Here is a 13,246-nt window from a genome sequence, read left to right as displayed (position 1 = left end):
AGTAAAACAATATAAAAAAGTTAAAGGAATAGTCTACTCATTTTCAATATTAAAATATGTTATTACCTTAACTAAGAATTGTTGATACATCCCTCTATCATCTGTGTGCGTGCACGTAAGCGCTGGAGCGCGCTGCGACGCTTCGATAGCATTTAGCTTAGCCCCAAGTTTGGTGGTACAAAATAAAACGTAGCGCTTTTCTAAGCGGATTTAAAAGAGGAACTATATTTTATGGCGTAATAGCACTTTTGGGAGTACTTCGACTCGCCTGAAAAGTCCGCTCCTCTTCTCACTCTCATAATGGGAGAGGGAGGGTGTTACTGCGCCGAGTCGAAGTACTCCCAGAAGTGCTATTACGCCATAAAATATAGTTCCTCTTTTGAATCCGCTTGGAAAGGCGCTGCGTTTTGCTTTGTACCACCAAACTTGCTCGTATAACTACTCGTCTTAAATAGGAAAAACGTTGATGTGTTTGGTCACTTCTAACTTTATCTCTAAATTGAATGAATGGGGCTAAGCTAAATGCTATTGAAGCGTCGCAGCGCGCTCCAGCGCTTACGTGCACGCACACAGATGATAGAGGGATGTATCAACAGTTCTTAGTTAAGGTAATAACATATTTTAATATTGAAAATGAGTAGACTATTCCTTTAATCTGTCTGACAAAACAAATCATAGTGTGGTCGGTGGCTCAACGGAGTCAGCAACGAGTGACAGCGAGTCGGAAGACGAGCGGTCCCAAAGTTCCCCTTACGAAAATTAACCATGGTTTTATTGTGGTAAAAGTGTAGTAACCATGGTTTTTGGTGTATTGATTACTCTCAGCAAAACCATGGTTTTACTATACTAGCATGGTTTAACTATGATTTTTGAAAACCATGGCTGTCAAAACCATGTTTTTTTTAAATGTAGTAATGGTTCATTTTCGTAAGGGTCAGGTGCAGCATGAGATGTTTCTCGTCATTAATTGTCGTGGGGAAACAGGATAAAAGCTGCAAATGCGATATTTCTGGAGAGGGTGAGAGAAATGTATGTGGATTGATGCTCTAGATTTAAATGTCTCTATCCTCTTACCCCCAAACAAAACAAAGAGAATTATCTCTCACACCCCCTGGGTGTTGTTTAATTACCATCCACTTATCATTCTGCAGTTAACATGTCGGTATTCTAGGGATAAACATCCATCCGCACAATGCCTGAATATAGCTGGAATTAATGTATTAGAACAAAGGTGTAAAGAGGGTGTGAAATGTTTTGAGCTCATCCACATTTGATCACATTCAGAGGCTATTTACACCTGCTATTAAGATGCGTTTTGGTCAATCGAATCACAAGTGGACGATGCTAAAGACAGGTGTAAACGGGGTAGTCGAAAACACGACCGGACTGCTTTTGTGGTGTAGATGTGGTCGAATGTGTTCGAACAGCCACAAAACAACGCCTACACCCCCACCTATTGGTCTAATGTATCGAGCACAATGTTTTAACATAGGACATGACTTTTGCCGTAAACACACAGTGTACAGCACAATCTTTAGATTTTCATTGCCTTTCACACACCCTATGCCCTCTTCTGCTTACTTCGCAACATTATCCCTTTCGGGTTTCAATTTATATTCATCCAATATAGGGTTTTCACGCCTGTTGTTTAGAATGCTAAAGCCTCAACCTCGTCTGTTACAAATCTGACCAAACTTTATCTCTCTTAATACATTTTTTAACATCAAGCAAGTCCTGCACTTTATTTTCTAATTCCTGCATGTTTTCAAACCGAAACCAAAATGTCACACAAATGTGGATGCACACATCTTTGTATAGGTTTGTAAGCATTTGGGATGGTACACCTCTCAGAAAACATACAAATAAAGATCATTTTAGATGTTTAATAACTATTTAACGCAATAAGATCACTAGACGAGAGCTTAATGTACTTATTTTTATGAAAACCTCAATTTCATCCAAAATCAACATTAATACTTTTTTTTGCCTGTAGCTTAAAATTACACCATGCGCATTCTGACTCATTTTGCCTGTATGGGTCACATATGCACACGTGGGACATGTGTGGAAATGCAGATATCCAGCACAGATGTTCAACATGCACAGAAAATAGGAACTGGCACATTGTCACGAGTCCTGTCTGTTTGTCAGTTGTTGTTTTGTGATGATGTCATGTGTTCTTGCCTGTGTTTCATACACTTTTGGATTTATTAGTAAATTCTAAACTGCATTTGGATCCACCACCTTGTCTTGCCTGCCTTAACCGTGACAGCTATATAAGTGTGTGGCCTAAGACATGATATTAGAAAGCTGAAAGAGCATTGTAGTGAGAGCCAAATAGTACATATAAATCTCACAGTGGTCACTTTGAACAATCATGCTGGCTCTGCGCTTTCACTGAAGAGTGTTGGGACTACTAATACCCCATTCACACAGACCTTTAGTCCCAGAAAATACCCAGACAAGCTTCTGTGTGAACGCAAATGGTCCCGTATATCTTCTGGGATCGTTGCCGAAAAGAGGACCTAGTAAGATACACGGAAAACCCTCTGTGTGAACACGAAGCCGAAACAATGCCGTAATGGTCGTATTGAGTACGCACGCGTCATCATAACAAAAGTTATGGTTTAGCTTCTTAAAACGAGAGATAACATGCATATAAACATTCACCACGAGAAATTAGATTGAAGCAGTTATCAGGAAATGATTAATGAGACGCATAAACAATGATGCACGTGCCGTAGTGAGGACGCGCGTGCGTGTCATGGCAGCATGAAGTTGGTTCAACGCTTTAAAATGAGAGATTTACAACATTCACGACGAGAAATGTCGGCAAACTGGATTGAAGCAGATATCAGGTAAGGTAACTTGTCATTACTGCGCTGAAACGGAGTCCATTTAGCAGCATAAAAAAATCCATCATAATGTATAAATTGTTCCAGGAACTGCTGAAGTTCCAGGACATATACTGTATACCTTGTTCAATTAGATGTGCATCATATAGGACTTACTATCTTTCCCTATTTTCCTTTGTACAGATAAAGAAATTCTTAAAAAAATAATAATTGTACCAACCAACCCTTGGCTATGTTGGACTTGATGAGACTATTTCCAGTGCACTTATGTATTGCTGTTCTTGTGTTGCTATAATTGCTGCTATTGTTTGCCTCATTTGTAAGTCACTTTGGACAAAAGCGTCTGCTAAATGACTAAATGTAAATGTAAATATTCTCCAACTTACTGTACACCTGTTGCACCATCTAGGCGTAATGCATGACTGAGCCTAAATCTTACGTCTAGTCAAGGGTAGGCGTATAAAGTCTTGACTTGTTAAAGCCTTGACTTGAAATTTGAAAAGACATTGGCGGGTCTAATGCACATAATACGCAAGCAGTGTGCTTTCATGCATGACAGACTGCACCAATAAATTCTACAGAGAACTTTAGAGAACATGCTTTCGTTTAATTTCCTTTTAATCCAGAACTATTAGAATCAATCTTCAAACAATTATCTTTTGTGCAAATGGTTAAGGCTTTCGTTTAGTTAATGTGCAAAATTACATGGCCAGAACTGAGCCCTTTCGCATCTCTTTCCTGCTCCGATAAATATATGACACTCTTCCAACACCAACAAACCTTCACAGGTGGGGAATGAGGGAAAACTCACTGTGCAAGTTATGTGGAGGGAGAGGTACGTTGGTGCACATACTGGCGGGGTGTAAGATTGCCCTTAGCCAAGGGAGGTATAGATGCTGGCATGATAAGGTCCTCAGAGCACTGGCTGACATCTTGGAGCAGAAGAGCCAGACCCACGTAAGACCAGCTTCATATATCAAGTTCATCAGGGACGGGGAGAAGCCACCCTCTTCCAAGAAGACCAAGAAGAGCCTCCTGCAGATGGCACAGTCATCAGAGATGAGAGTGGACCTGGGAAGAAAACTACACTTTCCTCAGGTTGTCCAGACATCCCTGAGGCCTGATGTGGTCATATGGTCTGAGAAAGAGAGGAAGCTTATATTTAGAGAACTGACGGTAACGTGGGAAGGAGGATGTGAAGAGACCTCGGAAAGGAAGGCTAATTAGTAACAAGATCTGGTTCAACAATGCAGGGACCAAGGGTGACAAGCGTGGCTCTTAACTGTTGTAGTTGGCTGCATGGGTTTCCGGTCTGTGTGGAAAATGCTCACAGTCCTGGGAATAGAAGGAAAGGAGAGGAAGAAAGCTGCTCGGAGGTTGGGGGAGGTAGCAGAAGAGACTCCTGTTGGCTCTGGAACAGACGGGAGGAGTTAAGCTGGAAGCCAGAAGAAGGGCAGTGACAGGCCATTACTGCCAACCCACCAACTGGAGGACGTTGTGGTTTAGGGTCGAAACGTCCGAGGAGAGTTGGATGCCACCTGACGATGTCTTCTCCTGGTTAAAAGCTACAGTCACAAAACCGTGACTGTTGGTGTTAGCATGTAGATGTATCTAACAGCAGGTTGTGTTTGATGGTCTGCACGTGATGCATGAATCTTGAGGGAGAGCGCCCTGGCAAACGTGTGGTAGGAGGGAAACCTCTCTATTGTCATCTAATGTCATCAAATTTATAACCATACTAGTAACGTGAATGGGGTCTCAATATCACTGCAGTTAGATGCATATGCGGGAGGCGAATCGTCTACGCCGAGCGTTGCTGTGCTTGGTCGTAGTTTCAGATGGTGCAACAGGCATAAATATTTTTCACAAAGCCGGACGTAGCTAAGCCAGCCCCTGAAGAGGATCTTATTAATCAAAATCAAGTATAATCTATGTGAATATAACCATTTATGTGTACTTATTAGTTTAGCATTATGTATTTAAAGTATTTTATTAATAGTATGCATTTGTGTTATTCTATGTTTTACAATCATGTATTTGAGAAGTTATTCTATGCATAAATATAATTAATATATCCAGGCCATAGGATAGAGAGTACTAGCCAGAAGATGCAAGAAGGCCTTATCCACTAACAATAAAGTCTACCTTTTGAAACCAAAACATGAGACTGAAGAGTGTTTTATACGAAGAAAGGGAAACGATCACGGGCCAGTGATCACTATTCACTGAATGGGTTTAATGAGAGATCACATTCCAGGTATGGGTTACCAACATTAGTCATTACATCAGTTTCACTTTACCGCTGTGTAAGGTACCACCCACCAGCCCAACGATGGATACAAGTGGAGTGGGTGAAGGGGTCTTGTGTTCGTTCCTTCCTTAGCGCTTCTATTTCATATTTATTTATTTTACTTTGGTTGTTAAATCTGACTCCAATTTATAAATTATCAATATTATTCTGATGCTGATCATAATTTATATTTATTATTATTATGTTTTCATTCTCTTAATTATTTAAATATACATAGAGAATAAGTTATAATCCTGAAGGTGCAGGCAGGTCCCACGTAAATTAATTATTTGGTTATTCAAATTCAACAATTAAGAAGATTAGCATAGAAAATAAACAAAGTAAAAATCATACCTGGCAATTAAAGACACACAAAGTGGTCTAGGAAGATTCTTACTAAAGAATGCTTTCATAAAGTTTGAATACACACACAAAAAGTGTGGGGAAGATTCTTGCTAAAGAATACTTCCCAGAGTCTCTTGCCAAGCCACCTTATATACACAGAATGAGACAAAGAATAATAACATCTCAAATCAGGATTTGGTTGGTCGGTTCTCGTGACCTGAAGAGGAGCACCAAATGGGACTGTTAACCATCTGTAATCTAGATCTCCTCATGAGGTGACACCCATCGCAGGAGTACAGATTAGGTCTTAAGGTCTAAACTTTGGTACACTTTCTCTTAGAATTATAGAAATTAGACCTTTTTCACCATCGCATAATCACCTTTAAAATGACACCAAACATGAAGATGAAACCTTTGTAGCATCACAACATAGAATGAAAATGACATTACATAGATTCAATAGACCTTTAGTGAACTGGAATTTGGGAGAGGAAGACAGAGAGGTTGAGTCCTGGTTATTACCACCACCTGGGGATTTTATTGCTTTATATCTCCACAAGCAAACCCAATTGTGATCTCATAAACAGCTACTACAGCTGTTTCTATAGGAGCAATAAAAGCAATTATTTTCAACTAAGAAGATGTGTTGGCCTGCCATTAAAGGATTAGTCCATTTTCTTAAAAGAAAAATCCAGATAATTTACTCACCACCATGTCATCCAAAATGTTGATGTCTTTCTTTGTTCAGTCTAGAAGAAATTATGTTTTTTGAGGAAAACATTGCATGATTTTTCTCATTTTAATGTACTTTAATAGAGCCCAACATTTAATACTTAACTCAACACTTAACAGTTTTTTTCAACGGAGTTTCAAAGGGCTATAAACAATCCCAAACGAGGCATAAGGGTCTTGTCTAGCGAAACGATTGTCATTTTTGACAATAAAAATAACAAATATACACTTTTAAACCACAACTTCTCGTCATGTAGATCCGGTCGTGATGCGCCAGCTGACCCCACGCAATACGTCATGACGTCAAGAGGTCACAGAGGACGAACGCGAAACTCCGCCCCAGTGTTTACAAGCGTCTTGAAAGAGTACCGTTCTTACGTTGTTGTATGTCAACTGATACTAATTAATGTTTTTGTCAGTTTATTGTTTACAATGGTCCGCAAATGTGCGTTTTATATATGTAACACGTGACCTCCCTACGTCACTACGCATTTACGTTAGGTCGCGCTGGACCGGACCTAGACGAAAAGTTGTGGTCCAAAAGTACATATTTCTCATTTTTCTTGTCAAAAATGACAATCGTTTCGCCAGACAAGACCCTTATGCCTCGTTTGGGATTGTTTATAGTCCTTTGAAACTCTGTTGAAAAAAAATGTTAAGTGTTAAGTATTAAATGTTGGGCTCTATTAAAGTCCATCAAAACGAGAAAAATCCTGCAATGCTTTCCTCAAAAAACACAATTTCTTCTCGACTGAACAAAGAAAGACATCAACACCCTGGATGACATGGTGGTGAGTAAATTATCTGGATTTTTCTTTTAAGAAAATTTACTAATCCTTTAACACCCAATAAGAATTGAATTGGATTATATTTTACACTTGGGGGTGACCTTATAGGTTGTTTTATGCTTGGACATTTGATGGTGACAACAGGGCTTCATTGTTGAAACATGAAACACTGAACAACACAGTTTTGTGATGCATTTTTTACCAAAACATTGTTTCTGATACTGATAAATCTGTCTTTTTATCTTTTTGTATTCATTTTATGTGCTACTCATAACTCGTGCATTGTAAGCTAATTTTAACTTTGTATTGTACTTCTTGTATTGTATATTATTTGCATCCTAAGATGAATCACTGTATTGTTTTCCTCACAGTTGCAAGTCACTTTGGATAAAAGCATCTGCTAAATGTAAATGTATTGTGTAAAATGTCTTTTTTAGTTGATGTATTTGATTTGAGTTTCAACCTGTCCATCAGATGAGGTGACACGAGATTATACGTATGGTGAGACAGACTCTTTGGTGAGGAGTTGCAGACTGTTACCATGGCGACCTGATGATCTTCAGGGCATCAATGATGACGTCCAGGAGCCATCTGACCTGTACTATGAAGTAAGCATGTTTGGTGTCGTTTATGTTTACTAGGTTTTTCCAAGTGCCTTCATTTGGTTTTGAGATGTTATATATCCTTAAGTATATATTGTGTATAACATGTATTATGCAAACTGACTAACTCCAACTATCATGCTGGTTTTTAACATATATCATCTCGGAGTGTTTTATGAGGTTTTATTTAATGAAATCATCACTCACACATGCTGCTTTTTGCACTTCTTTTCTAGACCATCCTGCAGGAGAACAAGGAGAAGCTTCCCATAAACATTGAGCCTTATTGTGTGCCAGACGGGAAAGTTTTAAAGTGAGTATTTGGATTGTATGTAGATTACTAATCTGTGTTAATCAGTTCCTTCCATGAGCTCAGTCTTAAAATATTGTATTAAAAACAGGGTTGGCGATTTTGGGTTAAAAATAAAAAAGAACATTTAAAACATGCAAAAACATTCACATCATTTTACATCAACACACAACACATGCTAAGTATGTAAATGTTTCAAAAGATTGATAGAGATAGTTACAAGGGTTCAGCTTTAATGTAGTAATGTACAAAACAAGGCATCAATAATTGTAATACAAATCAAAAGTTTTTTAACAGTGTATATTCAGTGAGAATGTGTTCATGATTCAGGTATTCTTGTAGCTTAATTGGTTAGACATTTGTGCTGTGCATATCAGAGTAAAAGTTTTACATTCCCCGTGCTTAAGGTGCGTGTGCCCTGTCCACCAAATCAAAGCGAACTGTGCCAAAGACCACCTTTGCGAGGCATAGCAGGGTAAGTTTAAGCTTACCACACCCTGGTACAGTATGGAGCGATCACACTAGTCAAACAAACCATGCTTTGGGTGTCAAACATACCTGGGTACATACTGTACGTTATGGATAGTGTGAGTACACCCTTGTGTTCTCACGCACATAACCATCATTAATTATTAGTGGAACAATAATGTACGCTTCTTCCAAGGGAACAAAACTATTTTATTATACATTTGTGTAAGCATGTCAGTCCAACATGAGGCCCACTTCATATTTAATTTAGTGTCAAAACCATGTGAGCACACTGATATGAGAAGGAGAATAACTTGCATACCTCAGTTCACACAGTAAATCATAGGCACACAATTCATATTCAAGTGTTCAAATCTTTGGCCTGATGGCAGCGTAAAGCATCCTGTCTTTGTTCCTCCAAGGCATACAAGATTTAAAATGTTTACGTAAATGTGTAAATCATTTAGACAAAGCAAGGGGATTAGTTGTTGCATTAAAGATAAGCAAATATACTGGCTACCTCCAAATATTGTATCACAGGACATGTGCGATCCCTATAATCAAATACCAACAATAAACATACACTGGTTGCTGGTATTGCATTTTTTTTAACACACATGCACATACATGAAAATTTAATCATTTAATAACTTCAACCTTTCTTTGCCTTTAGTTTTTTTTATTATATAAAGTGTGGCATGCACAGGGGTCTTAAGCCCCCACCCCTTTTGTGGCCTTCTGGTCATGGAAAAAATTATAAAAGTAATAAGTATAATAAATAAAATGTGTTACCATTGCTGCTTAAAATAATAATACAAAATTTTAATAACAAACTGAAAAATAGTTGAAAGGTGCGTGATAAGAGGGGGTTCGACTTCAGCTATAGCATTTACGAGAGTCATTTAAAAGCACTGATCTAGAAGTAGTTTACTCTCGCTGTACTTTGATGTCATACGCCGATCAGTGTGCGCAGCAGCGCATGAACTTAAACACCCGTAGGGTGATGGCGACGCAGATGAAGCTCTGTGCATCTAGGCAGAGTTTGCATGACAGTTAAGAAATGTGTGTCCCTTATGATCTTTGACTAGTAAGGAGTTAAAAAATTAAGCAAATGTGGCATATGAGTTAAGCTTAATTAATTACAATAAAAGTTTAAAAACTTGATTGCTACCATATTAATTTTTGGCTAAAACATTTGATTTGTTTTATCCAAGTCGGTTTAACAATAGTACTGTAGCATGGTTTAGCATGACCTAGAATGCTTGAATTCTACCAGTCCAGTGAGTATTCATTTTTTTATTTACTGAAATATTAAAGTTTTGTGGTATATTTTCCAATATGAAAATGATCCATGGTTTTATTATAGTAAAAGAGTATAACATGTTTTTGTGGCATTGATTACCATTGTGTTATAATTTTACTATAATAAGTTACTGATATGGTAAAAGCTGTTCATTTGTAATAAACCATAGTTTACATGTTTTATCCTATGTTTTATATATTTAAAAAAGAGTTTTAAATATATCAACAGTATTAAACATAATTTCCACTTAATTACCTTTCTTATTCTCAGTATTTATTTTGAAAAATATTTATTATTTTAATATTTGGGAATCTCTCTTATTTTAAATTGACCGGTGTGTTTGGCATTATATCTGTATCTGTGTCGTTTACAAAGTGCCCTTTTTGGTCCTTCTGACCCTGCCTGTGCTGAGGTGTGTTAAGGCTACTGAGCACAAAAATGTTAATCCGTGCAGTAAAATGGTTATGGGAGGATAAGTAGTGTCAGTAATTTATTGTGTTTCAGAACAGAGAAAGCTGAGGGGAACAAATGAAAAAGAAATGTGACACAAAACTGTCTTGCATTTTCACATGTTCCTGTTGTCCTAAATATTACTAACTCAGAAATAACAGATCAATTTTAGGCAAAACTGAATCACTAATAACCAACATTTATGTATGGCTGAGGTTGAATCTGTGGGTGTAATAAGTTATGCTTGAGTTTTGACAGATATTTGTATTGTAGCTATATGGCATAAAAGGAGATGTAACTTTTTGTGAGAGATTCTTTTTAGTCAATTTTACACCAACAAACTACAGAGGGGCACCAAACTACATTGCAGACAGACAGACAGAAGATATTAAGTTTATTTATACTACTGTTTGTAATAAATATTAGGTATTGATGACCATATTTGTATATTAAGATAGCTTCTGTACCAGTAAAGATTGAAAAGTGTCATGTAATAATTCATTTTAAACAGTATCATGAAAGTCCAAAATAATAAACTAATTTTTATTATTTATTGATTTGTTTTTAAACCTGGAAATTATAAGAAATGTTGCATAAGGTAAAAAAAATAAAGTGCATTAAGCATTTGTTTTTCTGTCTGTCCCCAGGGTCTACTCTGAGTTAAAGCAGGTTACAGACAATCTCAAACATCCACGTTTCCAGTTTACCGAAAACAAGGAGGAGGCTGATATTATCTGGGCCTTTTCTCATATCCGAGATTACAGGTGGGCATGTATATCACATATTACACACAATTTAGTTGTCTTAAGGGAGAGTGGGATAAGGTAAAGCTTAGTGGTAGAGCATTGTGTTAGTAGCGCAAAAGGTTCAAACCCAGGGAACATATACTGATTTTAAAAATGTGTACCTTGTAATGCACTGTAAGTTGTTTTGGATAAAAGCATCTGCCAAATGCATAAATGCAAATGTAAATATTTTATTATTTACTGTTTAATTTACTGTTAGGAAAATGAGTGAGGAACGACCTCATGTTCTGCTCAACCAGTTCCCCTGTGAGACCGTGCTCACCACTAAAGACTGCATGGCGTCTGTAGCCCGGAGAGCGAGGGGAGGTCAGGGACCGCTGTGGCTCCCCAGGACTTTTAATCTCCAGACAGAGCTGCCACAGTTCATCAAACATTACTTAAAGAGACAAGAGAGGTGAGCAGTTTGACAGTATCTCATTGTTGAGGTTGAATAACTCATTCAGCCTTTTTTATGATTATTTTTTTAACACCTTAGCTTATTTTTAAAGGATAGCCATACAAGTAGAGCAATCTTTATTTGACAGTGATATAGCCTATATATCCAAGTATATATAGACACGGAAAAAATTAAGAGACCATTTCAACAGTTCTTTTCATTTTTCTAGTTTTACTATTTATAGGTATGTGTTAAAGTAAAATGATATTTTTTGTTTCATATTGTCAACCACCAACAACATTTCTGCAAAATTCTTAATAAAAATAATGTTTCTATTTGCATTTATGGTAACACTTTACAATAAGTTTCATCAGCTAACATTAGTTAATGTATTAACTAACATGAACAAACCATGAGCAGTACATTTGTTACAATATTTATTCATCTTTGTTAATGTAAGTTAATAGAAATAAAGCTTTTAATTGTTTGTTCATGTTAGTTCACGGTGCATTAACTGACATTAACAAGATTTTAAAAAAGTATTAGTAATTGTTGAAATTAGCATTAACAAAGATTAATAAATGCTGTATAAGTGAAGTTCATTATTAGTTCATGTTAACTAATGTTGTTAACTAATGTTAACTAATAAACCTTATTGTAACGTGTTACCATTTTATTTACTGAAAATTGAAATGGGTAAAACATGGTCAAAATAACAACAACAAAAAAATGCAGTGTTTTCCGATCTTTAATACTGCTGAGAAAACAAGTTTAGTATTTTGTTGTTGAGAAATGAAAATGTTTTTTAGTAGGTAAAAACATTATTAGATATATGAATCATTAGTAGGCCAACAGGCAAATTTGACCAGGATGCCGGGATACACCCCTACTCTTTATGGTATAAATGTCTAGCACTTCAGAATGTTGTGTTATGTGAAGAAAAAAATATTTTATTACTAAAAATTGAATTAGGGAATTTTTTATATGGATGACTTTGCATCCAAAGAAGGAGCAGCCAAGATCAAAAAGAAACTCACCAAAAGCACACGGCAAATTATTATTATTATTTTAGGATATCCTATAACAAAGACAATAAATGTACATATGAATTGTAAATTTAATGTTTCTATGTTTTGGCAATATAAAGACCCCTTTGTACCATGCCAATAAAGCTATCTTTAATATTTTTGACAATAACACACGTGTAACTTTCTCAAGGTTAAAGTCTTCAGAGTTTGTTGTAGCTAGATAGTGAACAGATCCAAAACATGGTGATAAGATGTACTTTCTCACAGTCAGAGACTTAGACAATATCCTTCTTTGTTCTGTGATGATGCAGATGAAAAATAAAGGCTTGAACTGCTCAGACAAAGACGTGTGGACTGCCATAGTTAGCAGAAAGAGTTAAAAATATGTTTTGTGCTTCTCGTAAGCACACGACAAAATAGAGAAACAACATGTTCAAGGCACAATACTTCAATCTGAATAGCCTAATAAATGTATTCATTTTAACTATTAAAATGGTAAATATGTATTAATATACAAACAAAAAACAGTCAAAGGGATATAATGAACGAGAGGTAAAACTTAGGAATTTTACTCCCCTCAGTTACTCATTTTCTATCATGCATTATTATACAAGAAAATATAAACTATCGCTCACTTTCACTTTTATTAAAATGTTTTAAAATGGATTATGAAGAAGGCTTTATTAATCCAAATATAAAGGAATTAAGTATAATCTACATGAATATATATGACAAAACCATACACTCCCAGAATTGTGACCTTTTTAAAGTGATGCCATGTGTTACACATCTGAACAGGAGGCTATTGTATGGAGTTTACATTTATGGGGGTGGGGTAGCCACCATATAAATACCAGTAATAGTACAGTAAGATTTGAGCAGATCTTGCAAGA

General features: G+C 36.6%; 1 protein-coding gene across 2 annotated transcripts in view; it reads left to right on the top strand.

The window, feature by feature from the left end:
* The window catches only part of ttll12 (tubulin tyrosine ligase-like family, member 12), a 67,258-nt gene that overhangs the window by 19,936 nt on the left and 34,076 nt on the right, over positions 1–13,246 (top strand). For both annotated transcript variants that reach the window (XM_073876068.1, XM_055189823.2), the window contains exons 5-8: positions 7,485–7,618; positions 7,849–7,925; positions 10,791–10,907; positions 11,149–11,343. In XM_073876068.1, coding sequence (XP_073732169.1) covers positions 7,485–7,618; positions 7,849–7,925; positions 10,791–10,907; positions 11,149–11,343 — 523 coding nt within the window. The remainder of the gene's footprint in view (positions 1–7,484; positions 7,619–7,848; positions 7,926–10,790; positions 10,908–11,148; positions 11,344–13,246) is intronic.

Source organism: Misgurnus anguillicaudatus, chromosome 1, assembly GCF_027580225.2.
Source record: "Misgurnus anguillicaudatus chromosome 1, ASM2758022v2, whole genome shotgun sequence".
Taxonomy (NCBI): Eukaryota; Metazoa; Chordata; class Actinopteri; order Cypriniformes; family Cobitidae; genus Misgurnus; species Misgurnus anguillicaudatus.
Note: the sequence above shows the minus strand (reverse complement) of the source record. Positions and strands in the feature narration are given on the sequence as shown.